This window comes from Antechinus flavipes, chromosome 1 (assembly GCF_016432865.1).
Source record: "Antechinus flavipes isolate AdamAnt ecotype Samford, QLD, Australia chromosome 1, AdamAnt_v2, whole genome shotgun sequence".
Lineage (NCBI taxonomy): Eukaryota > Metazoa > Chordata > Mammalia > Dasyuromorphia > Dasyuridae > Antechinus > Antechinus flavipes.
Window position 1 is genome coordinate 695,359,231 of NC_067398.1, and position 27,828 is coordinate 695,387,058.

At 42.6% G+C, this 27,828-nt stretch overlaps 1 protein-coding gene across 2 annotated transcripts; it reads right to left on the minus strand.

Moving 5' to 3' along the window:
- Positions 1–27,033, minus strand: ANAPC7 (anaphase promoting complex subunit 7). Of its 2 annotated transcripts, XM_051972764.1 has the most exons (11): positions 25,967–27,033; positions 14,827–15,013; positions 13,308–13,427; positions 9,862–9,973; positions 9,287–9,440; positions 8,556–8,698; positions 6,491–6,608; positions 5,610–5,806; positions 2,055–2,279; positions 1,469–1,619; positions 1–927 (listed from the first exon to the last, which is right to left on the minus strand). In XM_051972764.1, exons 1-11 carry the CDS (start codon positions 26,065–26,067, stop codon positions 738–740), a joined length of 1,698 nt encoding a protein of 565 aa, XP_051828724.1. In that variant the 5' UTR covers positions 26,068–27,033; the 3' UTR covers positions 1–737. The 2 variants fall into 2 exon arrangements, with proteins under 2 accessions (XP_051828724.1, XP_051828725.1); XM_051972765.1 differs by lacking the exons at positions 13,308–13,427; positions 14,827–15,013; positions 25,967–27,033 and adding an exon at positions 11,571–11,643.
- Between the last annotated feature and the right edge of the window lie 795 nt (positions 27,034–27,828).

Below are 27,828 nucleotides of genomic sequence, written 5' to 3' on the forward strand. Positions count from 1 at the left end.
TAATTTTAAAACTTTTAACAAAAAACTTACTTTTCCAGCTATTCCTGGAGACCAGACACAACAGGAGAAAAGAAATAACAAAAATTGCAGAGTGGCTTTCACTTCAGCCAGAGGAATTCCATTTCCGTACCCCCAAAGTGGCTTTATTCTCTAACAGCCAACAAAGAGTCATGAATCCTAAGAAAAGGGACTCTCGTTCCCTGCTCGGTAAGAAGCTATAATCCGGAACCAAGATCGTGGCCTGGGCTCTAGAAGCAAATTGCTAGATTATCAAAGAGGAAAATGTTTGCAAAATATCCAGTCTCAGTTTAAGGCATCACCAACACTGCAAAAAGAAGCAAAATCAACAGGGAGATTTGGAACAGCCTATGGGAGTTGTTAGCAAAGGGGGACTTTTGTTCAAAGGGCCCAGGCAGCCGCCCGCAGACATTAGCCGGAGTGCAGCGGCCCTGGAGCAGGTTTCCTTTGCCGTTCCCCTGCCACATTCCCCATGAAGCCCGACTCCGGGTCGGGGACTCAGAACCAAAGTGCACGGAGACCGACTTTTGTCCCAGAGCCTCGAGCAAACGTGCATGCTTCCCAGACTGCTCACGGCAAGAGCAGGAGGGGACAGAGCTCTGGAGAGCTTGGAAGGCCCAGTTTCCAAAAATGAAGTGACAACTGAGGACACAGAGTGAGAAAGCCCAATTCCCCATGGCGACAAGGCGGGGCTCTTCTTCCCAGACGCCGGGCCGGGGTCACTGCATGCCAAACCACTGCTCCTGGTCGGCCCACTGGGCCGCCTCGCTGTCGCTGCCTTCCAGGTCCCCTTCTTCCCCGCTCCCTTCCATGTCGTCCACATCTTCCTCCTGAGTGGCGTCGGTGGGACTCTCCTCCTTCTCCATCTTCTGCATCCCCTCTAGAGACTTCTGGTCATTGGGATCCAAGCTGAGAGACAACAAAACAGGAGAGTCCTGGTCACATCCGGCTCCCCCACCGGGGAACTTTTCCCTAAGCCAGCCCCTAAGAGGAGGTGGCCCAGGAAGCTTCCCTCTGGAGGCTTCAGTTTCCTCACCTAGAAAATTAAAGGGACCTTCCATTTCAGAGGGGACGACACTGTTACAGGGAGAATAAGCAATTTGTGGGCTCACAGAAGCCCCTGAGGGGACCAAGTGACTTGTCTAAAGTCACAAGTCACAAACAGTTGTGACACCCTGAAATCCAGAAAAGTTTGTACCACTTCACATTGGACTAGGAAAATGTCCAAAGACCAACCGTTCTAGTTCTGACTTTCTGTGGATGTCTGGATGATTGGATAAAGTCTAATGTTCCTCTTTATTTAGAAACACTCAACAGGACCTACAACTCTGTCCCCAAATGCTGCCACCTCAGGAAGGCCTCTCTGGCACATCACAGTCCTCCTTCACTCTGCACCTGGTAACCTGCAGCCCCGGGCGAGCCTCTCCTGTGGGGGCTGCGGAAGCCTTACCTGAGAGCGATGCTGTATTGGTCCATGGCTTCCTGATACTCGTTGACGGCCACCAGGAAGTCGCCCAGTATCCGATGTAACACACAGTCGCTCTGATTGGCCAGTGCGTTCCTCAGCAAAGCGATGCCATCCTCATACTTCTGTTCTCTGCCTGAGGAGAGCAAGATTACCTCATTGTCCCACTCATAGGACAGTGCATCTCAGCTACCTCACACGGCTGGCCACATCCTTCATCCCAACCTGATGATCTCTTTCTAGAACTGACAACAGCTCAGTGACGACAGAAGTGAGAGCTCATTCAAACTCCCGGCCTCTGGGCCAGCATCCCACTGCTCATTCTTTCACTCTGCGGCTGTTGCTGCACTGGCTGAAACCACAAGTCAAAATGCAATCAGGTGTTCTGACCAAAATGATCTGCTTCTTTCTTGGTCCGTGTGTCCTTTCCCTGGTGACCCCATCTGGCTAACTACACGGCACAAACACCATTTCCGGCCAACAGCAGCCATTCCCCCTAGTTAACCTGAATGATGACGCTTCAAAGCAGTCAGGGCTGGTTAAACAGCCTCTGGGATCTGTTCACACTTACTAAGTAATTCTGCTTTCTTCACCACCGCCTTAATGTAGTCTGGCCTCTGACTCAGAGCTTTGTCCAGCAAGGTCTTCGCTTTCTCCTGGGTGACCGGATCTTCGAGACACACAGTGGCTAAAAGGGTGAGGGTCTGTGCATTTGCTCCAAGGGTTTTATAGACGTTGTTGGCCATTACCATTGCCTCCCGAATGCTGTTAGAGGCTAAATAACATTCAATGAGACCTAGAGAGAAAACAAAGCGGGAGGGGAGGCAAACACATTAGTATTCCAAAGCTTGCCGCTCCACTGCCCACTTGAAGATTTGCGATCTAGAAGCCTGTCAAAAGGCAGACCAGAGCTTCTGGAATGAAATGAGTCAAAAAGGGCTCTTGAGAATATCAAAGAAGGTTCCCCCCTCAAAGAGCTAATAGAAAAATCCTCCACGCCTGCACTGTGCACCTCAATTGTTGGGCGCTATCTCCGTAACTGGAGCCTTAAGGAGCTTCTAATATAATCATGAGACTCAGCTTGGGAGAGTCAAAGTGATGAGGAGAACCGCCAGAAGGAAGAATCCTCTTCCTCGTCAGGCAACAAGCATCTGATTGTTGCCGGCTTCCAATTATCTTTGACCTATGTTTAAAGGCAAACCCAAATTGGCCCCTGTGGTCTAAGATCCGGCCAAATGTAGACAGTCTGTTAGAGCAGAAGACCTGGCCCAGCAATCCAGGAGAAGTGACATGTCCTGCCGTGAATGCCATGCTAGAGTTCTAGACGACAAAAACAGTCTATCAGACTGGAGAAAGTATTTAATTCCCTAAAGGCCAAAGCAGATTCCAATCATGACTGGTTCTCCCTCTTCTTCACCTTCTCCCTTTTTGTGACCAGTCTCCCAGCTGCCCAGACTGGAAAGGCAGGCCCATACCCACTCCTGGCATGGAAGCTCGGACCTGGGCCATTTCCCAACCTGGGGAAGCCCGAGGTCCTCCACTGCCGGGGGAGAAGCATCCTGGTGCCAACTGAATGACCAAAGTTCATCTGCTGTTCAAAGCTCTCAAACACAACTGATCCAACATCCTTTGCCTGCCCAGCAACAGGGACTGCAGATGTGAGGCACTTAACCAGCTACACAGCCTGTTCCTGATACCTTCCTATTATCATTTCAAGAACAGCCCATTCCTTCAATCATCCCCTAACAAGGGGGCAATCTCCGGGAAGAACTCTGGCACACATCTCTTTGAATCTTGAAGACCAGAACACATATCAGACCTATAGTTTGCCCAGACCCCAGCAGATCCTCCAGTGTCCTCCCACCTATAATCAACCAGCAGAACAAGACCCGTGACTGATTCCTACCACAACTTAACCAAAAACTAATTAAGAGTGAATAGGACGATGTTTTTATTAGCCATGGGGACAATGCTCACTCTTGCTTTTCTACTCACAACCTCTCCTGCTGGCAAGTCACCCAGCCACCTCCATGCTAGTGGAAATTGCAGAGGAGAAAATGTGAAGGAGGATTTAAAAGAACTGAAATTGAAGAGGACCCATCAATTGAAGAACTGATGATGCATGAATGTAATGAAATACAACTGTGCTATAAGAAATATGGAGACGATTTCAGAGATACCTGGGAAGACTTGTAGCAACTAATACAGAGCAAAGTAAGCAAAACCAGGAAAACATCAATAACAAGACTGGAAAGACAAACAACTCTGAAAGAATCAAAGCAAGCTGACCAGTGATGGAAACCATCTAATAAGATGTATGATTTTGGACAAATTATATGACCTTTTAATATGAAGAATTAAATTTTGAATATATAACCTCGAGATCCCCTATAATGCTATGAAAAAAAGGCCAGTAAGTATGCCCAAAGGGCTATCAAATTGGGCACATCCTTTGATCCAGCAGGACAACAACTGGGCCTATAGCCCAAAGAAATCATAAAAGAGGGAAAAGAATCCATACGTACCAAAAAATGTTTGTAGCAGTTCTTTTTGTGATGCAAGGAAGTGGAAATTGAGTCATGCCCATCAATTGGGAAATGACTGAATAAGTCATGGTATATGAAAGTAATGAACCATTATTGTTCTATAAAAAAATGAGGAACTAATTTCAGGAAGATCTGGAAAGATTTACAAGAACTGATGCTGGGTGAAACCAGCAGAACCAAGAAAACATTGTGCAGAGCAACAAAGAGATTGTGCGGTGATCAACTATGAAAGACTTAGTTCTTCTCAGGAGTTCAGTGATTTAAAGCAATCTCAATAAATTTTGGACAGAAAATGTCATCTGTGTCTAGAGAGAATTATGGAAATTGAATGTAAATCAACACATACCATGTTCATTTTTTTTTTCTTATGATATTTCCCTTTTGTCTGATTTTTCTCTCCCAACATGATACATGTGGAAATATGTAAAAAATTAATGTATGTGTATAATTTTAAAAATATATTGTTTTACATGTAACTGGGGGGAGGAGGGGAGAGAAAGTAACTACAATGAAGCAAGAACAGCAGTAAATACCCTCAGAAGTTTACAGGAGACATAAATCCAAGAGAAGAGCCAATAATATAATCAGATGTCTAGACACAAATGCACAGAATGTAGTTAACAAGGTTTACCAGATAGAGATCCTACACAAGGAAGCAAATCGGGCTTCAAAGTATCACCAAAACCTGTTGGAATGAAACCCATGACCAGAATCTGCTTCTGGAAAGGGAGGGAGGGAGAAAGACAGGGAGAAAGCCACATTGGCTACTAAGAAAGTATCTTTAAGCAATCAGGAACATGAAAGGGGGAAACATGCCGACCAACACAGGGTTCTCAATAACAGCATGAAGAGCAGGGAGTCTCAAGTGTTCCCCACCAAGAACAAGGTTTAGTAATAAGTCAAAAGACCTATTTTGTGGGCATTGTTTGTTTGTTTGGAGAAGGAGAAAGCAGAAAGGATTGCTTAAAAATAAAAAAATTTTTTTAAAGGATCTGTAGCTATTGAGCTCTATCACAATAGTGTTGTCTTTGGAAATTTTTCTCTTCAAATCTGAACTCATCTTACTGTGAGAGTAAGCTTCTGAGTCTATTTTTACATTTTTATAAAAATCTACTTGGGAGGAAGTACATTTATAAGATCTGTTTTAATTTCTGTGAGGTGAGTCACCAAGTGGTAGTGAAACTGGCATGGCTGATCTGAACTTCTAGAGTCAAGTTCACATGAACCTGAATCCCTCAAAAGAAAGTAAAACTTAAGCTAAACCTTCCTCAGTTTGGGCTTCCAGAAAACTGCCTGGTTCCCACACCCAGCCCTGCCCAAGTATCAGGCGATATTCCTTCCACCCTAGGCATTCAGGGAAAAAACTCTGGACATTCCTAGCCGCCAAAAAACAACAACACAACAAAGAACAAAACTAGGGAGGGAAAAAGCTAGCCCAAATAGAGGAAAGTTGAAATCCTAAATATGTGACACAAAACTACTTCCCAGCATCAAGAAGCCAAGAAAATGTAGAGCTCCATAGCAACATCATGGCCTCCTCTCTAGTCCCCAAAGGCCTTCTATGGACTCACTGTTCTTACCTTCATAACAATCCAGCCGACAAGGGGCAAGGCGTATGGCTTCCCGAAAGTGGATTATGGCTTCCTGAACTCTGCCCATATTTCTAAGGGCTGCTCCCTTCAGCAGCAAAGCTTGGACACTGTTACTATTAAGCTGAATAGCCTTAGCTCCTAAATACAAGGCCCGAGAATATCGTTTGCTATAAAAACTATGACATCTAGAGGAAAAAAAAAAAGATAAAGATTAATTAGCAAAAGTACTAGAAGAAATTTCACTATTCAGCCAAAATCAAAGGGACAGCTCTAAAATCACATACAAACCAGGAAAACAAAGTTGTCTCTTTTCTTTATATAAATCATGACCATAATCTATATCTCTTGATTTGATCCAATATGGTTACCAAAGAATCAGCTATTTTAAAAGTCTTTTTAAAAACAAGAACTTTTTAAAGAAAAGAAAATTTTGTTAATTATCTGGCCTTATGGTATTAAAAGTGTATAATTTAAAGCCATGTCAGTAAAATGTTTTTAGAAGCAGCCAGGTGCACAGAAAGTTGTGCTAGAGGAGGATTTGGGCCACCTGGAGATCAAAAGTAGCCTCAAGCACTTACAAGATTGCCAGTGACCCTGGGCAACTCATCTGATCTCTGTCTGCCTTGATTCTTTCATCTGTAAAACAGGGATAATAGCCTCTAACTTCCAGGGATTTTGTGGGGATTAAGTGAGGTCATATTTGTAAGCACTATAGAAATGCTAGCTGTTATTAGCTCATATTCTTTTATACACTTCATTTAGTAGCTCTACCAGGCAATTCTCTCATTACTAAGAATTTAGCTTTATCTAAAACTAAAACTTTTTTAGTGTACAGAGGGGAAGGAAAAACAAAAAGCAGGAAGGCATACCCAGACACCACCCATGGCTCAGCATGCTGATCAGAAATATTAAATAAGCGGCAGCCCAGATTCTCGACATCTTCTAAGCGTCCTTCTCGTGCTAGTAAGTATCCATAAACGTCCATTCCTAAAATAAACATTCAGAGTTGTGCAGGGGATTCTCACCTTAAATCATGAATCTGAGAAAGAAGACTTCCCTTTGTAAAGGGGCAGAGCTGAACAGCTGGTAGCCCCTGCGCTCACGCCCACCCGCCAACACAAATCCAGGCAGACGCTAAGCTCTGCGTCCTCTGCTTGTTTGCCCTCACACCATTTTTTGCATCCCAACAAATGGTCAGACACAATGGCCTCCTGTTACTTTCAGGAATCATTGGCTTCTCCTCCCGCAGCGTGAGGCACAGCTACATGAACCTCTAGCAAAGGCAGCAGACTCCAGAAAGCGCGCCATCATTTTCTGGGCACAATTCAGGAAGTACACTCACGTGTTAAATACCAGTCACACACTCAGAGCACAAAAAGTGAAGCTATTACAGGTTCTAGCAATCTGCGATGTAGGCAGAGTCACTCGAGAGCCCATCAGCGTCTCTGGCTCACAGGTCCAAGGGCTCCGGCCGTGTCTTCTCCGGTCCCCGTGGCCACAAGCCTGCAGCAGCACCCCACTACATCCCCGCGCCAGCCTCCCCTCCCGCCTCTTCAGCTCGTGTGTCTGATGCCTTAGATTTACCAAACCATGTGGCGGGAGAGGCACCCCAAGGGGAGGAAGACACAGAAGCGGCAGCAGCGCCACACTTGCCGTGGGATCAGGAGAAGCCCTCCAAGAACTGGCCCACGAGTCACCTCATCCTAGGGGAATTCTGGAGACGGAGGCTATGACCCCTTAGTGGCGGGGTGATCACAAGCTGATCTTATCATCACCTAAATCTTTAGGGACCTTCTCTTCCTCATCTGTAAAAGATGTACTTTTACTCCCTACAAGATGGTTGGAGGAATTAACTTCACCACCTTAATGGGCTCATTGTCTTCATTATCCCCTTAAAATTTCAAAATTATGGCTCTGTGACACCTACTCGGAACTAGGACTCTGCAGGTGCTCAGAAACCTCCATCACTCTGATGTACCTCGCGTCCTTCCTTCAGCCCGCGTCCTCGATCCCAGCTCAGAGGGACTGGGCTCGTTCCCCAGCCCTCCCCCATCAAACTTCTAGTGGGTCCAGCTCGGGCTCTCGGGTGTCCAAAGTCTGTCCTGGCTCCTCTCCCCTCAGAAGCTCTGCTCTGCCAGGAGCTTTTCCTCGCATTAATGGCTCTGCTGTTCTTGGTGTCTGCCCGGTGCTGAGCACCTAGCAGACGTGCCATCCCTATCTCTGGCTGAGCACGCTCGCTGTCCCCTCCATGGCTCATTTCCTCGTCTCTAGGGTCAGGAAATGGGTTTGTGATTTCATCAGAGCATCAGGCTGGGGGGGAAGGGGAGGCGCACTCCCTCCCTCTCCCCCCCAGCTCTTTTGGCTCTCTCTGCTAGACTGGCTGCAGCTGGGCCCGGAACAACACACGCACCGGGGCCTACTCAATGCCTTCCCAGGACAGGAGGAGTTGCCAGGGCTTGGGCTCCCCAGGTACGCTCTTTGAGAACTGGGGCTCATCCCAAGCCAGGAGGGCAAAGTGCTGCTGGAGCCCCTTATTTGAGCCTTCTTGCTCTTTTCCTCTGCCACTGCTGGGTAACCTCTGTGTGCCTTCCTATCATCCACTAGCATGACAGGTCACTGTGACATCCTGGGATAGACTGTCTTTCAGTAAACATTACAGACATTCATTGAACAAGTGGCACAGGGAGACTCGGGTACAAAGAAACAGCCTAAAATAATTCATCATCGATGAAAGAGATCATTTTGAACTTCAACAACATATGCATAAATTGTTTCAATAGTGACAATACTAAAGTATCATGCTACTAAAAAAAGAAGTCTTATAAAGTGATTCCAGTCTAATTTACAGAAGATTTCTACACAAAATGCTAGCTAGAATTAAACTCTTCATTTTCCTATGTCTTGATTTTTCTCCCAGAATTATGTTGACTTTACCTTTTATCAGATAGGGATCCAACATCTGGGCCTGTTCAAATTTGAGAATGGAGTTTTTGTTATCTCCAGCTCGGAAGTACAGATCTGCTAAGCTCCCCAGTAGATCCACATTATCTCTCAATAAGGACTTTTTCTCTAGAGAACTTTAAGATATTAGAGATTACATAAAACAAACACACAGAAGTCATCAAATGTAAGTAAGTTTCCTGACTTCTAATTTAAAATGCAGCTTAAAAAAAAAAAAAACCAAACAGAATAGGAATTATGTTAAATTAACTATATTGAATAACAGAAAAAATAAAATACTAGGGAAAAACATTTCAATACGTGGAATAAACTTTTGATGTGAGCAACCCATGCTCTCCAGAAGCAGCCCAGGCCAGCTATAACAGGTCATGGATAGTCTGAGGATCAAACCTGTCATTCTTGCACAACTTAAGCACAACGAGCTAAGGCCAGAGCACAAGCTTGAGGCCTGGCCCGCCTAATTTTACATTTTAACAGATTTCCAATAAAGATGATTACACCTGGGTTCATTCCACATGGAGAGGAATTAAATGAACTTAATGTGGAGCAGCTAACAGCACCTCAGGGACACACAACTGGCAGCGGGGAAACTGTGCTGAGGGCTCTTAAAGAATCCTCTTGCTGGCTAGGGGAGCCAGGCTGGACTCCCTGCAACTCCCACCAGGGAACGGCTCTGGAGAACATGAACTGTCGCTGGTTCTTACCAGATGGTATTGATGGCTCTGGTGTTGTCGCCAGTGTGCACAAAGGCATATGCTTTGATCCACACTGAAAGCCAGTCCAAGTTAGGGATGCTCTGAATTACGTTCATCGTCATCGATGCCACTTCTGCCCCTTTTACGGAGAGGGACAACAAACCTAATCCAAGCGACAGACGGGAGGTGAGGAACGTCATCCATTTTGACAAATGCAATAAGTAGGTGACTATACTTTTTGCTGTGCTGAGACTACACATTCATTATCAAAGCGATTCTAATTCATCGGGCAGCAGAAATGTGCTATAAAGAGCCCTCCATGTGGAGTCAGGAGGCCTGGGTTCAAATCCCACCTATGCTACTTATAAGCTGTAGATCTGAGCAAATCACTGACTCCTTGGTGCCTCTGTTTTCCCATTCCCATCCTCATCAGGTTGTGAAAAAGCACTTTGTAAATCTCAAGGTCCCTCTATCATTCCTGAGTCTACCTTTGAACATTTCCTCTTAAACAGCAATGAGACGCTTGCCTCCGCAGCCCCAGACTAGTGAGCAGACTGCCAAGTGAGGGAGAAGGGCATCTCTACCTAGAATGGCGTCCAGAGCCAGCGGGCACTGTCTCAGCACCTCTTTGTAGCTGGTCACCGAAGAGCGCTCCTGCCCCGCCTTCTTGTACAAGTTGGCCAACATCATGTTTATCTGCAATCAACAAGATCATCCAGAAAGAAAGAAAAAGAAAAGCCCAATGAAAACCAGGTGATTCGCCACGAAGGAGTTCTAGTCCCCTTTATCAGCTAGAACCCCCGGTTTCCAGGAAACGCCGTCTCCCTCCCCGTCCCCCTGCAGTGACTCTGGCTGTCCACTGGGCCCTCTCGGCTACACTGGAAGCCCAAGGGCTCCCTGGCTGACCAGACCAAGAACAAACAGTTTAATCAAGTCTAATACCAAATCTCCTGCTTCTGAAAACTGGAAAATGCTACATTCAAAAAATATTAGTACCATGTCCCTATTAGGCAGACTTCTTCTTTCTTGTTCCCAAAACAGCAGGAAAATTCCCCAAGCGGTTTGCCTGGGTTTTTAGACTTAATATCTTAATGATGATTAAGGCACAAGAAAGAACTAATGGCGTGACTAGACAAGGAGGGTCAAACCCATGTCCCCAGAGAGGGAATGCTTGGCCTCCCTGTGATAATTAACATTTAAGGGACAATCCCTGGCTACAATCTGCACTTGGGAGAAAAAGGCTGCAAAGGACAGACTTGGCACCTCCCCTCCCAGGTGACAATCACACACAGATCCTCCAGACTCTTTAATGCTAGCGAGGAGAGACTCCCACATTCTGGGCACAACACACAAGTAGGTGACTTAGTAAAGCTTTATTAAAACAAACCTTTCTAGACATGCAAGAGGGTAAAATGAATTCTGAAGAAAAAGAAAAATGTTGAAAGGAAGAGAATGCAAAGGATAGAACAGTGTTGATATTTTCTATGACTGCACTGGGATAGCTAATTTTAAAAAACATACCTGGACTGCAAAGTTATCAAGGACCTAATTATGCAGTCCCGCTAGGGTATGACTATGTGCATCTTGTAGCGTCGATTTACAGAATGCTTTAGACAAAGCATTTTCACATTCAGTATCCCATCAGGCCTCAAAACAGACCTATGAGAAGGTAGGCAGGGCAAAAGGGAGAGAAGAAAGGCACATCTTCCCCAATTCTCTGGGTATAGGTTATGGCTTGCTGTGCTACTACCGTGCCATACAATTCAACACCTACAAGTTTATCCAAAAGAGTAAAGGACATCTGCTTTTCACAGAGGCCTACTGTACATGAACTCATCAAGTATGACACGTTCTCAAGCCATGCACTAATGTAAACCACCTCTGGCCTGATTTTAAATTTTCCATTTTAAACTCTTTGAAAATGTAACATTTGATAAAAAGGGAAATGCTTAAAGGAAGACTCCAGTGCTAGTGTGTCCAATAAATGAGGATAAAAGGCGCCTCCTTAACTACCGGATCTTGCAAAATGTAGCCTGATAGGCCTGTCCTGGTGGAATATAACAAAATTCAACTCCATACATTCTTAGCCTATTTCGCTGTCACTGCCAATATGATTTTTAGTATTTTCTAATGGGATAGCCAATCCTTTTTCTTCAAAACAAGCCCTTCCTTGGAAATCTCATTATAATTACAAATCTCACAGTTCCAAACACAAGTAGTTATAATTTTCTAAGGCAAAATGAAAAACCTTTATGTGACAGGTGTATTCCTACTAAGAGAACTGAATACTTACTAAGTTATTATAACCTATCACTGGAGTTTTCCTTTAAAAGGTGAGGGAATGTGTGGCGATGTTTACCATACATTAACAGAAGTTCATTTAGATGCATTTTGACTCACTTCCTTGTCCTTTACACAGACTGAGAAGCCCAGTTAACTCCCTAACGGACAAGAAAGAAAAAGTATAAATATTATGCTTGATGAATAATCTTTTGTGTTTGCTCCTAGCTATTACAAAATCAAGGACAGGAGTCCCAACACAATGTAAACTTATTTTACACAGAAAAAATTAAAATTTTCTAGTTTTCTGTGTGTTGCAAGTCAATCATCCCATTAAAAATAAATAAAATTAATAGAATTAGGGAGTTGAAAAGAACCTTACTGGTCACCTAATCCACCTAGAATGGAAGGTTAAAAAAACTGTAAGGCATTAGGAAGTCTACAAATCTCAACTATTTCACCACTTTTTTTTCCACGAGATTCCAAGAACCCCATAAGTCATCAAGAAAGAAATGTCATATGTATTTACTGAAAAAGAAACACTATCATTCAAAATTGGCTGTAAGGAGTCAGAAGTCTTGAATATAACTATATCTCTATTAAGCAAAAATAAGGAAAAAAAGTACTATTTTATGTGAAAAAAGAAAAAAGAAAAAAAAAAACAATCCTCGTAAGGGTGTGGGTGGGGAATATTTCTGCCAAGTCCAAGTTAGTAGAAGGGGACAGTGATTTCTTTTTTCCTGGGCTAAGAGTATGAAAGAATTAATATGCTTTTAAAGGAGGCATCAGTAGTAAATGTGGTTATATTCTAGGCTAGATATTATGCTTTTTAAAAAAAAAACAACAGACTAGGAATCGATCAAAATCTCTCAACTATTGAGATTAATTTAAACAATTAGTGATCATATTTATCAATCACTTTTTATGCTTAGGTAATGAATAACTCACTTCGTATAAACAGCAGAGGGCAAGTGACAACTTTAAGGGTCCAGAAGTTATAAATCTAATCTAGACCCAGACTCAGAGGTTCTAACTAACTGAAATATAACTGAACTCTAAAAAAGCCCCCTTTCTTAAAAAGCCAAATGTACTGTTTCTGACCCTAAGATGCAAATCCTTATTAGTGGAATAAGATGTTCAAAATGAAAAGTGTCTTGGATTTTTGGCGTGATGTGGGGATACTGAATATGAATATAAATTTAATCCTGAGTGCAAAAGTTCCCATTGCTCTTTGAATTACAATTCAGAAATACTCTAATTAATGATGCCTTGTATAATAAAACACATATATGTATCCCACATCTTAAGTGTGTATAAAAGGGCTCAATATTCTTGAATTCTTAGCAAAGGAGGTAACAAATCAATTATCCTGAGGCAAGAATGGATTTTCAAACAAACTACAGGTGAATAAGATGAAATTTTTTAGAAATAAAATGATTGCCAAACTTCTACTGGCAATATACTATTTCCTAGGAAAAGAAACTAACCAAAATAACAAACAATCTTTGTGATTCTTTCCAGCTGACTCTCCCTTAGCCAAACTTGCCGACTTGGAGAGGGAATTTTTCCCCCCTGTATTGCTCTAAGTTGTATCCCATCAGCAGTGGAGCCAGCAAGAGGATAAATCATGTGTAAACAAGCAGAGGGGGCCCTCTTACTCATGGCATTCATAGGAAACACGGGCTAGAGAAAGGGTAAACAGGAAAACATCCATCAGAAACAGACCTGAAAATATATCAAACCAACCTACTTTAGGAGTTCTCTGTCTCGAGGGGATCCCGTCAAGGACAGCGATTGCATCTTTGTCTTGTTTTAACATTGTGTAACACTCAGCCATTCTGTATTTTACTTCTATTTCAGATGGAAGACACTAGTAAAACACCAAGATAAAAATATTCTAAGTGAGTTCAAAATATTATTGAAGCAGCAGCTATTTGAAGAAAAAAATTCAAATACTAATCAACTTCACTTTCATTTCAATTCAATGAACAAGTGAAAGCCCTGCCCTCAGACTACAGTTCAATAGGCAAAAAGACAGAAAGAGCTATTATACAAGGAAGAATTAGATAAGTGAAGAGATCACTCAGCTGCGGGGAAACTGAAATAAGAAGAGGAAAGCTTCATGGAAAAGCTGTCACCAGAACTGCATCTCTGGAGGGCTGGGAGGTGAAAGGGCAAAAAACAAAACAAAACAATCCCTACCACATTCTCTCCCAATAAGGACTTATTGGGACAAATTAACACACAAACTATGAATTAAGTACTATCAATGTACAAACCATTTGGGGACCTAGGCTGTAGACTAACAACTAGGGAGGACAGGAAGGACCTCTCACTGTGGGTAGCCCCTGAGCTTGGCCCAGCAGGGCACAAGGGATTCCATGAGGAAGAAGAGCATTTGTTGCAGACCCAGCAGAACGCAGACCAAGTGAGGGGACTGACATGCCTGGGTCTGTGTTTCAGAAATATCTATGGAAGCGGTAGGGAAGATGGCTGAGGGAAGCGAAGGGCTAGAAAAAGGGAGGCTGAGTGGGTGGCTGACAGAAGTGGGGAGGCCCCGATCTAGAGCGGCAGCCAGCAGAAAGGGGAGTGGAGACGAGACAGAATCTGCAAGCTGCTAAGAGATGAAAAGACCTCCATGTGGCAGGTGAGAGAGAACAACAAGCTGCTGACCAGCCCAGTGGAAAAGTAAGGCTGTCCTGGATAGAAATGGGTAATTTAGGAGGTGCAGTTTGGCAGGCTACAAGGGTGGGGGATAATTTCCCAAGTTTGCCATTACTAGGAGACATCTAGGTTTTAAGAACACATCCAGGGGAATATCAGGCTTTTTTGGGCTATTAAACTGGTACAGAGAGCTGGAAGGGATCTTGGAGACCTATCACTCAACTCTCTCAATTCTACCTCTCAGGACAATGAAGCCCAGCACAGGAAAGGGCATTATCCAAGGTCGTGGATTCAGCAGAGCTAAGAAGTCAAGCCTCATGGCTCCTAAACTGCAATTCTGCTTCAGGATTCTATGCCCTCATTAACTTAACTTGCTTTCAGGGGATGCTTCAGGGTGTTTGGCTTTGTGTTAGCAAATATCTCTGTTGTCCAAACCGAATACATCAATGAATATTTTTAGAATTAAAAGGGGAAAAAATGAACTTGCCCACAACAGACAGTTATTTTAAAAGTGGCAGGAAAAGGAAATGAAGTCAGTTTCACCATTTCTATTTTCCAGGGGCCCATGTTATGCAACAAACCATCCCATCTGTGTTGCCAAATACCTGACTCTGAGGAGTTGAAGCCGCACTGCCAGTGGAAGGTCTCACTTTCGATGTTTTACTTAAGGCCTTTTTCTGCTGTAGGGCCATTGTGTACTTGCTAACGGCATTCCGATATTCTTTATCGTGAAAGAGAGAATCTGCATGGTAGACCAAAAGCTGGTACTTCTGAGATGGAGAGAATAATTCACTGGGGGAATAAAAACAACACATCCCACCAATAAGTTCTTCCTCAGAACTAAAGAAGCAACTCAACATTGCCCACAGGCCCCAGCCCCAGGCCTGGTTCTTAAGAAGGAGAATGAATAAAGCACAAACAAAGCTCCACAGCCAGAGAAATAATAACATAGTCTCTAAGAGAATGATCTTAAATTGGATCAAAGATCCTAAAACCTAACCAAAGCACCAGTCTGACCAAAATTAATTTAAAGGTAATAGAATATTCCAGATGTTCTATCTTTTAATATCTTCAGGAACCAAATGAAATAGCTAACTTAAGATTGGGATGTCTGCTAGTAGGAACTGTATATCTTATAAATCACATGGGACAAAATGAAATGCTCTAAAGCAAACACTAAAGACAGACAAAAACCAGGTCTCCTCACTGTCAACACTAGGCTGACAGCAGGAAAGTGAGCATCAAACTCAAAGATGCTCCGAGGGCACTAATGGGGATGAGGGACTCTGCAATCACTGCATTTTTAATCATTAGTAATCCTTTTGTTTGTGTACAAAATGCTTCAAAAATTGCCACAATCCCAGAATACTAACTCCACAATGATGGGGGATTTTAATAAACATAACACCATTTACAAAGCTGGTTGCAAATACTCAAAAATTTCATTTGAATCTTAAACAGATTCAAAAATTCAAAAACAGATTTTTAAACAAAATGGGGTTGATCCCATAACCTTAAAACTGAAATAGTGACCAAGTGTTTCTTCTGACTTAATATCAGATGCATATTCCCAACCCCGGAGAAAGAGAATCTGAATAAGTGAGGGAAAAAACAAGTGAACTCAGTATGTTTTAACTATTATAAGAACCAGAAGTCAACAGATAAGATTTTTGGGGGGAAAGGGGGAAGAGAGAAGCAAAAGGGGATCATGGTAAAGGAAAATTAAAAGAGAAAAGAGGTGGTTTCAAATTCGGATGAGGACAATCAGTAGAGGCAACAATCCACTTCCAAGTAAAAATAGTCTTCTCTCAAAAGCTCTCAGAACATTTTTTGATGGTGGATTAGAGGCAGCATCCCAGCTGAATTATCTCAACATTTCCCTCCAAATAACTTTAAAATAACGTCTCCTCAAATTTTGGAGCAGCAGAGCTTACAAAAGGTCAGGGTGAGACATTTTTCCAGCCTAAGACAACTTAGGAGGCCGACAGGAAAAAACTGTGACATTGGAGTAGAAGCCAGTCCAGAACATACAGAGTACAGACCAGCAGCAGGCCACAGAAGCAGCTGGCACAGGAGCCACAGCAACAGCTTTCTAGGTAAAGGGTAGTGACCACACAGGTCCACAGAGCACACCGTCGTGGAAGCACAGAAAACTTGCACACTAACCCAGCACTAACTCTGAAAACAGCAGCATAAAAGTTTACTCCCCATCTCCAGATGAGCAGAGAACAATTCTGACATAAAGTTCAAAGCCAAGAAATAGGCTAAAAAATAAACAAAAAAGAACTTGGATCATTAATTAAAAACTACTACAGTGACAACATATAACAATATGAAAACAACTACAAATAAATCACAAAGAAAAAATGCTAATTAGAATAAGTTCCACAAGAATTCCTGGAAAAGTTAAAGTGATTAAGTGTAGTAGAAGGAAAAATTGGGAAAGGAAATGACAAAAAAAAAAAAAAAACCTTGGTAAAAGAGGCAACAGAAAATAACACTTTAAAAAAGAGAGACACAAAAATATATTGAAGAAAACAACTTAAAAAACAAAATAGACCAAAAGGAAAAAGCTTTTTGTACAAAAGCTCACTGAAGAATATAATTTCTTAAAAATAATGACTTTATGAGACATCAGGAAACAGTAGGACAAAATCAAAAGAATGGGGGGAAAAAAGAAAAAAAAAAAGAATTATCTCATCAGAAAAACAAGCCACCTGGAAAACAGATCAGGGAAAATTCATGTAAGAATTATTGTACTATCTGAAAGGATGAGAGAGAGAGAGAGAGAGAGAGAGAGAGAGAGAGAGAGAGAGAGAGAGAGAGAGAGAGAGAGAGAGAGAGAGAGAGAGAGAGAGAGAGAGAGAGAGAGGACAGTAATTTTTTTTTCCTTTTCTTTTTGGTGAGGTAATTAGGGTCAACTGACTGGCTCAAGGTAAGTGTCAAATGTTTGAGGTCAGATTTGAATTCAGTTTCTCCTGACTCCAGGGCCATGCTCTATCCACTGCATCTTTCTAACTGCCCCCCACACATCATATTTCAAGAGATTATGTAGGAAAACTGGCCTGAGAGCTTAGATCCAGAGGGTAAAGTAGAAATTGAAAGAATCCACCAATCACATCCTGAAAGAAACCCCAAAATAAAAATTCCCAAGAATATTATAGTCAAATTCCAAAGCTCTCAGGGCGAGCAGCCAGGAAAAAAAAAAAAAATCACAGACAATATCATACAAGAATTAACAGCTTCCACATTAATGGAACAGAAGACTTGTAAAATGATATTCCTGAAGGCAAAGGAGATAGGATTATAAACAAGAATCATCTAGCCAGCAAAACTGTGTATAATCCTTTAGGGAGGAAATGGACATTTAATAAAAATAGAAGATTTTTCTTCAGAGCTGAATAGAAATTTGACATTCAAACACAAGACTCACAAGAAACATAAAAAAGTAAATGTGGAAAAATAACCATAAAGGACTCAATAAAGTTAAACTATTTATATTCCTATATGAGAAGATGATATATATAAACCCTAAGAACTTGATTATTTGGGGGGCAGTTAAAAGGAGTCTTCCAATTTTGAGGTAGCACTTCACATCTCTCAGATTGGATAAGATGACAGGAAAGAAAAATGATAAAAGTTAGAAAGAATGTAAAAAAACTGGGACACTGATGCATTGTTGGGGACGTTGTAAACTGATCTAAGCATTCTGGGCGGCAGCTTGGAACTGTGCCCAAAAGTCTATCAAACTGTGCATACCCTTAGATCCATCAGTGTTTCTACTGGGCTTATATCCCAAAAAAATATTAAAAAAGAGAAAGGGACCCACATGTACAAAGCAGCCTTTTTTGTGGTGGCAAGGAACTGAAAACAGTTGGGGGATGGCTGAATAAGTTATGATATATGAATGTTATGGAATATTATTGTTCTGTGATTTCTGAAAGGTCTGAAGAGACTTACATGAACTGATGCTGAGTGAAATGAGCAGAACCAGGAGATCATTATACACAGCAACAACAAGATTATAAAGTGCCTCTTTTCAAAAGTGAGGTGGTTCAGGGCTATTCCAACAGATTTGTGATGGAGTGTCATTTGTACCTAGAGCGAGGACCATGTGGATTTAATACGTATCACAGCATGGTATTTTCACCTTTTTTGTTGCTTGCTGCCTTTTTTTTTCTTCATTTTTTCCTCTTTTTGATCTGATTTTTCTTGTGCAACACGATAAACATGGAAACGTTTAGAAAAACTGCACATGTTTACTCTATATTGGATTACTTGCTGTCTAGGAGAGGAGGGAGAAAAATTTGGAACATAAGGTTTTGTAAAGATGAATATCAGAAACTATATAAGTATTCTGAAAATAAAAAGCTATTTTTAAAAAAGATTATGCTTCAAAATGTACTCAAGACACAATCAGTTCTTTCTCTGGATATGGATAGAATTTTTCATCATAAATTCTTCAGAATAACCTTGGATCACTAGCAATCACCATATTGCTGAGAATAGCAGTCATTCGCAGCTGATCATCCCATAATGTTGCTAATATTCTGAACACAGCACATCTCATCTTGCATGAGTTCATGGAGGATGTTCTAGGTGTTTCTGAGAGCATCCTACTTATCACTTCTCATAGAACAATACTATTCCATCATAATCACATACCACAATTTATTCAACCATTCCCCAATTGATAGGTATTCCTCAATTTCCAAGTCTTTGCCCTGAGAAAAGAGCTGCTATAAATTGAAACTATGTTCTTAATCACTACTGATTAGAAAAATGCAAATTAAAATAATTCTGAGGTACTTCATGCCACCTATTAGAAATGACAACTGCTGGAGGAGATGTGGGAAAACAGATACAACAGTAAACTGTTGATGGAGTTGTGAATTGGTCCATTCTGGAGAACAATTTGGAGCTATGCTCACAATTTGGAGCTATGCTCAAAGTTAAACTGTGTATATCTCTTCACTGGGACAAAATCATGACTAGAAAAAAATCTTATATATACAAAACTATCTATAGTAGTTCCTTTTGAGGTGGCAAAGTGAAATGGACAAATCTCTCCTTTCTGCCTCGGGCCAGCAGAAGAAAGTTTGCTTAGTTAGATTGGGGATCTCTTTTGTATTTCAAAAAGACCGGGTCAACGATGCCCTTAAGGTTATCTGTTCCAGGTGGGTAGTCTATTTATGCAACAGAATACCTACTCCCACCCTGTAGTAAAATGCTAATCACAGATTCCAATGTAATAATGCTAATCACAGATTCCAATGTAATAATAGCCTAACAAAGAAAACCGTATATAAAAGCTATCCCTAGTGTTGTGAGGTTACAGAATTCAATTAGAACTCCGACCCGAGCTCGGTACCAAATAAATCCTAAATCTACCTCATTGCGGCTGTCTCGAATTTTATTGCCTGGGCTATTTCATTAGAATTGGAAATTGAGGGGATGTTCATCAACTGGAGATAGCAAAACAAGTCGTAGAACACGATGGAATATTATTATGCTATAAGAAACAAGGAGGGGAGAATTTAGAAAACCTTGGCAAGAATTGATGCAAAGTAAAGTGAGGAGAATCAGGAGATCATTTTGCACAGTAACAGCAATGTAATGATGATCAACTGTGAAAGACTTGGCTACTCTGATCAATTCAGTGATTTAAGACAATTCCAAAGGATTCATGCTGAAAAAAAAATGCTATCTGCCTCCAGAGAGAGCTGATGAACTATTAAGTACAAAGTATAATTTTCTCATGTCCTTTATTTTTATTTCACACTTATAATTGATACCATATTGCTTGTCTTCTCAGTGGGCGGGAGAGAATTTGGAACTCAAAATTAATTTAAAAAGTTGAAAACAAATAATTTTTTTAAAGTGGAAAAAAAAAGACCATTTCCTTTTCCAATCTCACCCCCTGGGCAAAATTTCTTAAGAACACAGCTATCCCACCTGCCCCCAGGGGGACAGCAAGATGGAGAGAGAGTAGTGCAACAACTGGCTCTGTCACTTGTTATTCATGATGATAATTTAATTCACCATTCATTGTCTATTTGATATAAAAATCTAAACCAGGCATTGAGGATTTGGGGGAGGGAGAAGAAGGCAGTACAAATCTGCAAGAGCAACAATATATGAAGTTTCAGTAAGACAACTCCCTCGGCTAATGCATATTAGCCATTTTTTCCCCAAAAACAGTCCTGAAGAGCTGCCTGGGCCACTGATGTTACGTCACTAGCCATGATCACACAGCTAGTTTATGTCAGGACTTGCGCTCAGGTTGGCCTGCCTTCAAAGCTAGCCCTCAACAGCACTAGGGACAGATAGACTTTTTTTTCTTTTAATGCAATCACTGTCCTCAAGGAGCTCACATTTTACTAGAGAGGGTAAAGCTGTGATGTGTATATGAATACATTTAATACAAGTTAGCATGTGATGCTAGCAGCAGGTAGGTGTCAGGTCTGTTCTCAGGAAGACAGATCAAAATTAGCTTCAGAAACTAGCTGAATGAGCCTATCTGCCTCAGTTTCCTCATTTGTAAAATGAACTGGAGAAAAAAACAGTAAAACAGTATCCTGTCCAAGAAAACATCAAATGGAATTACAAAGAATCAGATAAGACTGTACAATAACAAAGCATGTGAAGAGGACAAAGGAAAGAGATTAAGTATCTATGAAAATGTGAGGAGGAAGATTACATTTTTGCCTGGAGAGATTAGAAAAAACCTCCCGGAAAAGGTGCCTTCTGAGATAAAGTCTAGAAGAGAAAGGAGAACTGGGAGGTAAGAAATAACCTTCCAGAGAAGGGAAATAATCTTTGAAAATATACAGAGAGGAGATGAGAATGGGGAACATTGAGTATTTGTCTAGAATCCAATGTACGTAAAAGGACATGTGATACTGTAAAACCAGACAAGAGAATTACTCAGAATGTTAGAGTTAGAAGGAACCTTAAAAATGATGATTTCTTGAGCAGAACCAGGAGATCATTATCTATACTGTTTGAGGATGTATTCTGATGGAAGTGGATCTCTTCGATAAAGAGAGCTAATTCAGTTTCAATTGATCAAGGATGGACAGAAGCAGCTACACCCAAAGAAAGAACAATGGGAAATGAATATAAACTGCTTGCATTTTTGTTTTTCTTCCCGGGTTATTTCTACCTTCTGAATCCAATTCTCCCTGTGCAACAAGAGGACTGTTCGGTACTGCACACATATATTGTATCTAGGATATACTGTAACCTATTCAACATGTAAAGGACTGCTTGCCATCTGAGGGAGGGGATGGAGGGACGGAGGGGAAAAATCGGAACAGAAGTGAGTGCAAGGGATAATGTTGTAAAAAATTACCCTGGCATGGGTTCTATCAATAAAAAGTTATTTAAAATAAATAAATAAATAAATGAAATAAAGGCCCACCAAAAAAAAAAAGATTTCTAAAACACTTCATCTTTTACAAAGCACTTTCCTCACAATAAGTGCAAAAAAGTTCAGGAATAATTATCGCTTGGTTGGTTACCATCCTTTGTTTTCAAAAAGGACCAAAATGACCTCATTATGTTAGAGACAAGTTAGAGTGTCAGATTATGTCTGATCAGACCAATACAAGCTCAGAATGCTCCACCACAGGTCGGACACAAATAATACATATGAATATTTAGGGTTGCTTCTCTAATTTGTGCATTTCACATTTTCTTTGAGCTAATCCAATTCTGCTTTGCTCATAGAGCACAGCACTTTCTCTGATGAGAGCATGCCATGCTGGGGGATCCTGTATCAGTGTCTCTTATGTCATATAATCTATTCTAAAATTCTTAAGAGAAACCTAAAGAGTGTCCTTGTATCGCTTTTTCTGACCACCCTCTGAGCACTTACTCTATGCAAGTTCTCCATAAAATAATCTTTTTGGCAAGTACACATTTGACATTTAAACAACATGGCCAACCTAAAGGAGTTGTGCTCTCCACAGGAGAGTTGCAATACTTGGTAATTTAGTTTGAGAAAAAACTTCTGTGTCTGGTATCTACCAGCTGATCTTCAGAATCTTCCTAAGACAATTCAAATAAATTCAAATAAATCTTTTCACAACAACATGCCTGCCTTTGTGTGAGAGGCAGTGTAATCTGTCTCACAAGGCTGGAAGGCCTCTAAGGCCAATTCCTTCATCCTATTGATAACCATAAATTATCCCTAACAAGTGGTCCACAAGCATCCACCTAAAGATCTCTATATTTCCTAAGCCCATCCCATTACACTCTAAGCAATTCTAATTGCTAGGAAATTGTTTTTTAACCAAACCTAAAAAATGGTTCTTCGAAACCTCTGCTTAATACTCCTAGTTGTATGCTCTAGAGCTAAGCAGACAGGTCTAATTTTCAAAGACATTTGATGCCAGCTCTCACCTCTCTCTCAAGTCTTTTCTAAGGATTACTACCCTGGCACAGTGTGACCCCATCCTGACTGCCCTCTCATCAGGTCCTTCCACTTCAATGATGTCATTCCTGAAGAACAATCCTGCACAAGACTCTAGGTCAGGTAGACCCGGGGCAGAGGGCTCACTTCCCTGGCTCTGGGACACTACACCTCGCTAAATGCAGGATAAGATGGCATTGGCTGATTAGGCTGCCATATCACATCACTGACTCTCAAAGCTTGCATTTCATTGAAAATGCCACATCTTTTTCAAACAGACTTCTGTCTAGTCCCAGTTCCCACATCTTATACTTATGCAGTTGATATTTTTAAACAAGACAACTTTAGATTATCACTATTAGACCTCGAATGGCCCAAATTCTAAGCTGTCAAAATCATTTCTGACTCTATCTTCCATCACCTCTGCCTGGCACATTAACTGGCACTAGAGAAATGTGTATGTTAGCAATATCATGCCCTTCATGACAATATTAAATGGGAATTGTTACAATCATCATCTATAGTTCCCTCCCAGCTCAAACATTCTTGATCCTAAAACATGATTCACAGTGGTGTAAGTAGGAAAATGTTGCGTCAACTTTAAAGTTCTCCTCAACATGAGCTATTTATTAATTTCAGTCTCACCCTAGTCTTTCTACCTTGTATATTCTGAACCAATCTAGAAAGAGAGCTAATGTGGAGTCAGAAGATGGGGGTCCAGTTCCTGGCTCTCCTGCTTACTATTCCTAAGATGCAGGGCAAGAGGCTCTCTCCCTCTTAACTGTACCATCTGGCTCCCCAATTCACTATTTAACCAGAAGTGCGCTCTTCAACAATTTCTAATAGCCAAACCCAATGGTCTCGTCTCAGTCTTCATCCTCCTTCCCCTCTCCACAGACTCTGACACTGCTGATCCCTTGATCCCCTAGCTACTCCCTTCTCTCGAGGTTCACCCTTCCTATGTGATGGTTCCTTTTCTGTCTTCCTTGCTCATCCAAGTCATGCACAATAATGGTAAGTAGGTGTCCCAAGGGCTCTGTTCTGTCCTTCTCTTCTCACCTCCTATAGATTCAATGATGATTTTCAAATCTACTTATTCTCCCTACTATGTTGACTTATAGTCTTGCATCTCAAACTGCCCAGTATAAATTTCAAACTAGATATCCTGTAGACATCTTAAACTCAGCATATCCAAAACTAAACTCATCATCTTTATCCCTAAACCTCCCCCCTCCCCTTCCTTTTATTGTTGCGGGTGCTCCTCCCAATTAACCAAGCTTGGAATCAAGGTTTCATCCTTGGAATCCTTATTCTTTCTTATCCCTCATATTGAATCGGTGGCTAACATCTGCCAATTTTACCTTCATATTTTCTCTCCAAACTTCCCCCCTCCTAACTAAACCAATCAGGCCTGCTGTTACTTCATCCCACATTTTTTCACCTATTCAAAGCAAGGCCTTATTCTTGCAAGTTGAATTATAAAGACAAAGAAAACAAGCCTTGCCATTAGGAACCTTACATTCTCTAGAAGATGCAATGTGTACACAGATTAGGAAATATAAGTACTTAAGAAATGGAGAGATCGGGAAAGGCTTATAAGCTAATAGCTTATAACTTTAACTTTTAAGGAAATGAAAGATTCTGAGAGATAGAGGAGAGGAGAGAGCCATTCCACATATACAGAGCAGACTATGCAAGGGCAGGAAAAGGGAGATGAAATGCCAAATTTGAGGGACTGCAACCTAAGACGGTTTTATTGGAACAAAAACAATGTAAAAATGAAGGTGAAAAAAACTGGCTGAGGCCGGATTATGGGGAGCGTTAATAGCTAGGGTGAAGTCTGTAATCTCCCACTGAGACAAAAGGAAACCAACAGAAAATCCTAGGGGAGGTCATGGGGGATGCACCTTGGAAATAGTTTAGGTGGCTGAGTAGAGGCTAAAACAAAATGGAGAGTCTAGATGCAGGAAGAATAATTGGAAAGTTATTATAATAATAACAGGAGCCATAGCATTCTACAAATATCATCTCATTTGAGTCTCACAACAACCGGGATTTAGATGCTATCATTAGGTCCATGTTACAGATGAAGCAAACCAGGACAGATAGAATTCTGTCTGAGACAAAGGTCAAGTGAATTGTCCAGAATGATAGTTAGTAAATGTGTGAGGCTGGATTTGAACTCAGATCTTGATTCCTGGGCCAAGGCTCTTTCCAGTTAATCACCTGGCTGTCTCAAAGTTATTAAGGAAATATTACATTTAATAACTTCTCTCATATGCAGATTAAATTATGTTTTTTCCTTTCTTCTAATTTAGACATCTCACTGGCAAATTTCAGGATAAGAATAGTTTTCAAAAACAATCATCAACTAGGTCAATGTAGACTTCTGCAGGACAGAGGAACTTTCAAAGGGAGGTCATGAGAACACTCTGCACCAGCTGGTAACATAATGTCCTCTAGGTCATTTCCAGAAAATGCATGAATCTGAACTTTGTGTTAAATTCAGCTTTTTCCCCCCAGTAAGACCACAAAATCATTAGTTATAGTTATGTAAAGGAAAAGGTGGTTGAGCTTTCAGATTTATTCTGCAGCCAGCCTTAGTGTTGCCTATTTCAGAAAAGAGGCATGGGGGAAGGGAGAGTTGGTGGGTGTGGGAAGACCAGGAGAAAAAAGGAGGTAAATGCAACCTACAAGACTTGAAAACCAGACAGATCGGAGAAACAAAAGGCAACATAACGGCCCTGCCTGCCCGCTCTCAGTGTTTGCCAGTCCAGACTCAAGCCCAGGAGTCCAGAGTCCAGCACCACTTCCCCTCTCAAACTCTGGCCCTTACCCGGGCCTAATCCCGCCCCTACCCGGAACTCCACCCACGGCCCGCCCCCCATTCTGGTCCCATCTCCAGTGCTCCACCCTTTCTCAACTACCAACAAGAACCCTAACCCCAAGGAGCCCTCCTAGTCCTGAGCAGCGAGTCCCGCCCTCAGGCGCGCTCGCAGGTCCAAATCTCTCCCGCCCACACCTTAAAGCCCCGCCCGCTCTGGCCAGGTTGCTCGCGGATCCGCCCTTCTTCGGCTCAGGCATTCTCACTCTGCCCCTTAATCCCGCCCCTTCAGGCCTCTCAGCCTCTCCCAATTCAGATGTTCCCAAGTCCCCGCCCCTCCGGGAGCGCGCATCCTAAACTCCGCCCCCATCAGCTTCCCTCTCCTCTTCAGGCCCGCGCACACCCTAGCCATACCCCCTCGAGTGCGCGCCTTGACCCCGCCTCCAGGGACCCTCCCCCCTTCTTCCCCTCCCCCACTGGACTTTTCACGCTGGGCCGCACTCACGGGTTGTTGTTGCTCATAGTGAGGAGGAGGCTACTGAGGAGCCGCACGTTAGAGTGCAGCCCAGCAGCTGCCATGTCCCGCACGTGGTCGATCACGTTCATCTTTGCTTTCCTGGAGTGGCTACGAGGACCCGGCGGCGGCCGAGGCGGGGACCGGACACCGGCGGGCTCCTGGGGGAGGGGAAGGGAGGGCAGCGGCAACGAGCGCGGTGAGCGGCACCTCAGCGAAGGCGCCAAAATGGCCGCCGGCCCGGGGTCCTCGTCAGGCCCCCTCGCTTAAGCAAGTCTAGGAGTCTGGGTGGTGCCTGCGTAGATAAAAAAAATTCTCGGTCCTTCATGGAGGGCGGTCGCAATCTATTACGTATAAGGAAGAGGAAATAGTTGGTGCTTGCCGCGGAAGTTAGCCAAGATCTGTTCGCACAATTTTTTGCTTACTCAGAGGAATACAAATCCATCATAAAGCCCCGGCAGCTCCCAGAGAAAATTAAATCTTTTCGTCAGGCGCGTCTAAGACAACTCTAACCGTCGTGGCTAACCGCGCTTGCGCGAGTCCTTATGCCACATGTTTCCCACCACATCCCCAGTCCAGCTCCTCTCCCGAATCGTGGTGGCATTTGCGCGTCCCCAGCATCCGGAACGCCGCTGCCCTCCACAGAGCACCTAACCTCCTAGTGGTTCGGTGGAGTCTGGGAGATGTCAGTCCTAATGCGACTCAGACACTTGCTAGCTGTGTTCTCCAAGGCACGACTCTGTCTGCCTCGGTTGCCTCATTTGTTAAATCAGGCATTAGGTGGCTCGTTGCCTGGAACGCCGGACTCGAAATGAGGAAGATCAGAGTTCAGATGTCGCCTCAAACATTGACCGGCTGGGTGGCCCTAGGCGAGTCATTTGATGGCCACCTCAGTCTTACTGAAATGGGGAAGGAGGAGGATAGAATCATCACAGCGCCAGCCTCCTAATACTATTTATAAAGCGCCCTGGGAATAGGCGCTTCCCCCCGAGCCCCGGGAATGCGCCACTGGACCAGGCTGTCTTACAGGTCCCGAGAGTTGGACATGTGTGTGGGGGAGGGGGGGAAGGAGGAGGGGGGGAGGCTTGGGTTTGCTTAACAAATGCTTGTGGCGGGGCAGCTAGGACGTGGTGCATAGAACACCAGCCCTGAAGTCAGGAGGACTTGAGCTCAAACGAGATCTTAGATACTTGACACTTCCTGGCTGTGTGACCCTGGGCAAGTCACTTAACCCCAATTGCCTCAACAACAAAATAAATAAATAAAAATGCTTGTGGAGTTTTCCTGGTCTCTCTAGGATTGGAAGGAATCTCCTGACTTTCCACCTCCCCTGGGAAAGACCATGTATGTCTGCCTCAGTTTCCTCAACTGTAAAATAGGAATAATAATAGTCTCTCCCTTGTAGGATCCTTGTGAAGATCAAATAAGATTTATAAAGTCCTTAACACATAGTAAGTGGTTCATAAATACATTTCCTCTTCTTTTCAGCCCCAAAGCTTTTCACAGCAGGATGTTCCTATTCCCCCAAACTTCCCCTAATCAGTAAATTCTTCCCAGAAACCTCCGTTTAGGAAAGTACCCAAGTCAAGCCTGTTGGTAACTAATCTGGCTTTTCAGACAACTTTTTTGCCTCGCTCCTACTATGGGACCTTCCCCCTTCCCAGCTTCTCAGCTCCTTTTTCTGAATTGTATTCTAACATTAGATGTAGGCTCCTTGTGGGCAGGAACCCTCTTTCTGCTTCTGTTGCATTCCCAGTGCTTAGCACATTGTAAATACTTAAAAGGAGCCTAGTTCTCTCATTCAGTTTCTTTGGTCAGCTAGACTAAAGCTGCTTAAAATTTTTATACTCAAC

Coding starts and splice junctions, on each gene's coding strand:
- ANAPC7 (XM_051972764.1), bottom strand. CDS start 26,067: ATGAACGTGATCGACCACGTGCGGGACATGGCAGCTGCTGGGCTGCAC. Junction 6,609..8,555: donor GGATCCCTATCTGATAAAAG/GTAAAGTCAACA, acceptor TGTTTATTTTAG/GAATGGACGTTTATGGATAC. Junction 1,620..2,054: donor GAAGAAAGCAGAATTACTTA/GTAAGTGTGAAC, acceptor TGCTCTCCTCAG/GCAGAGAACAGAAGTATGAG.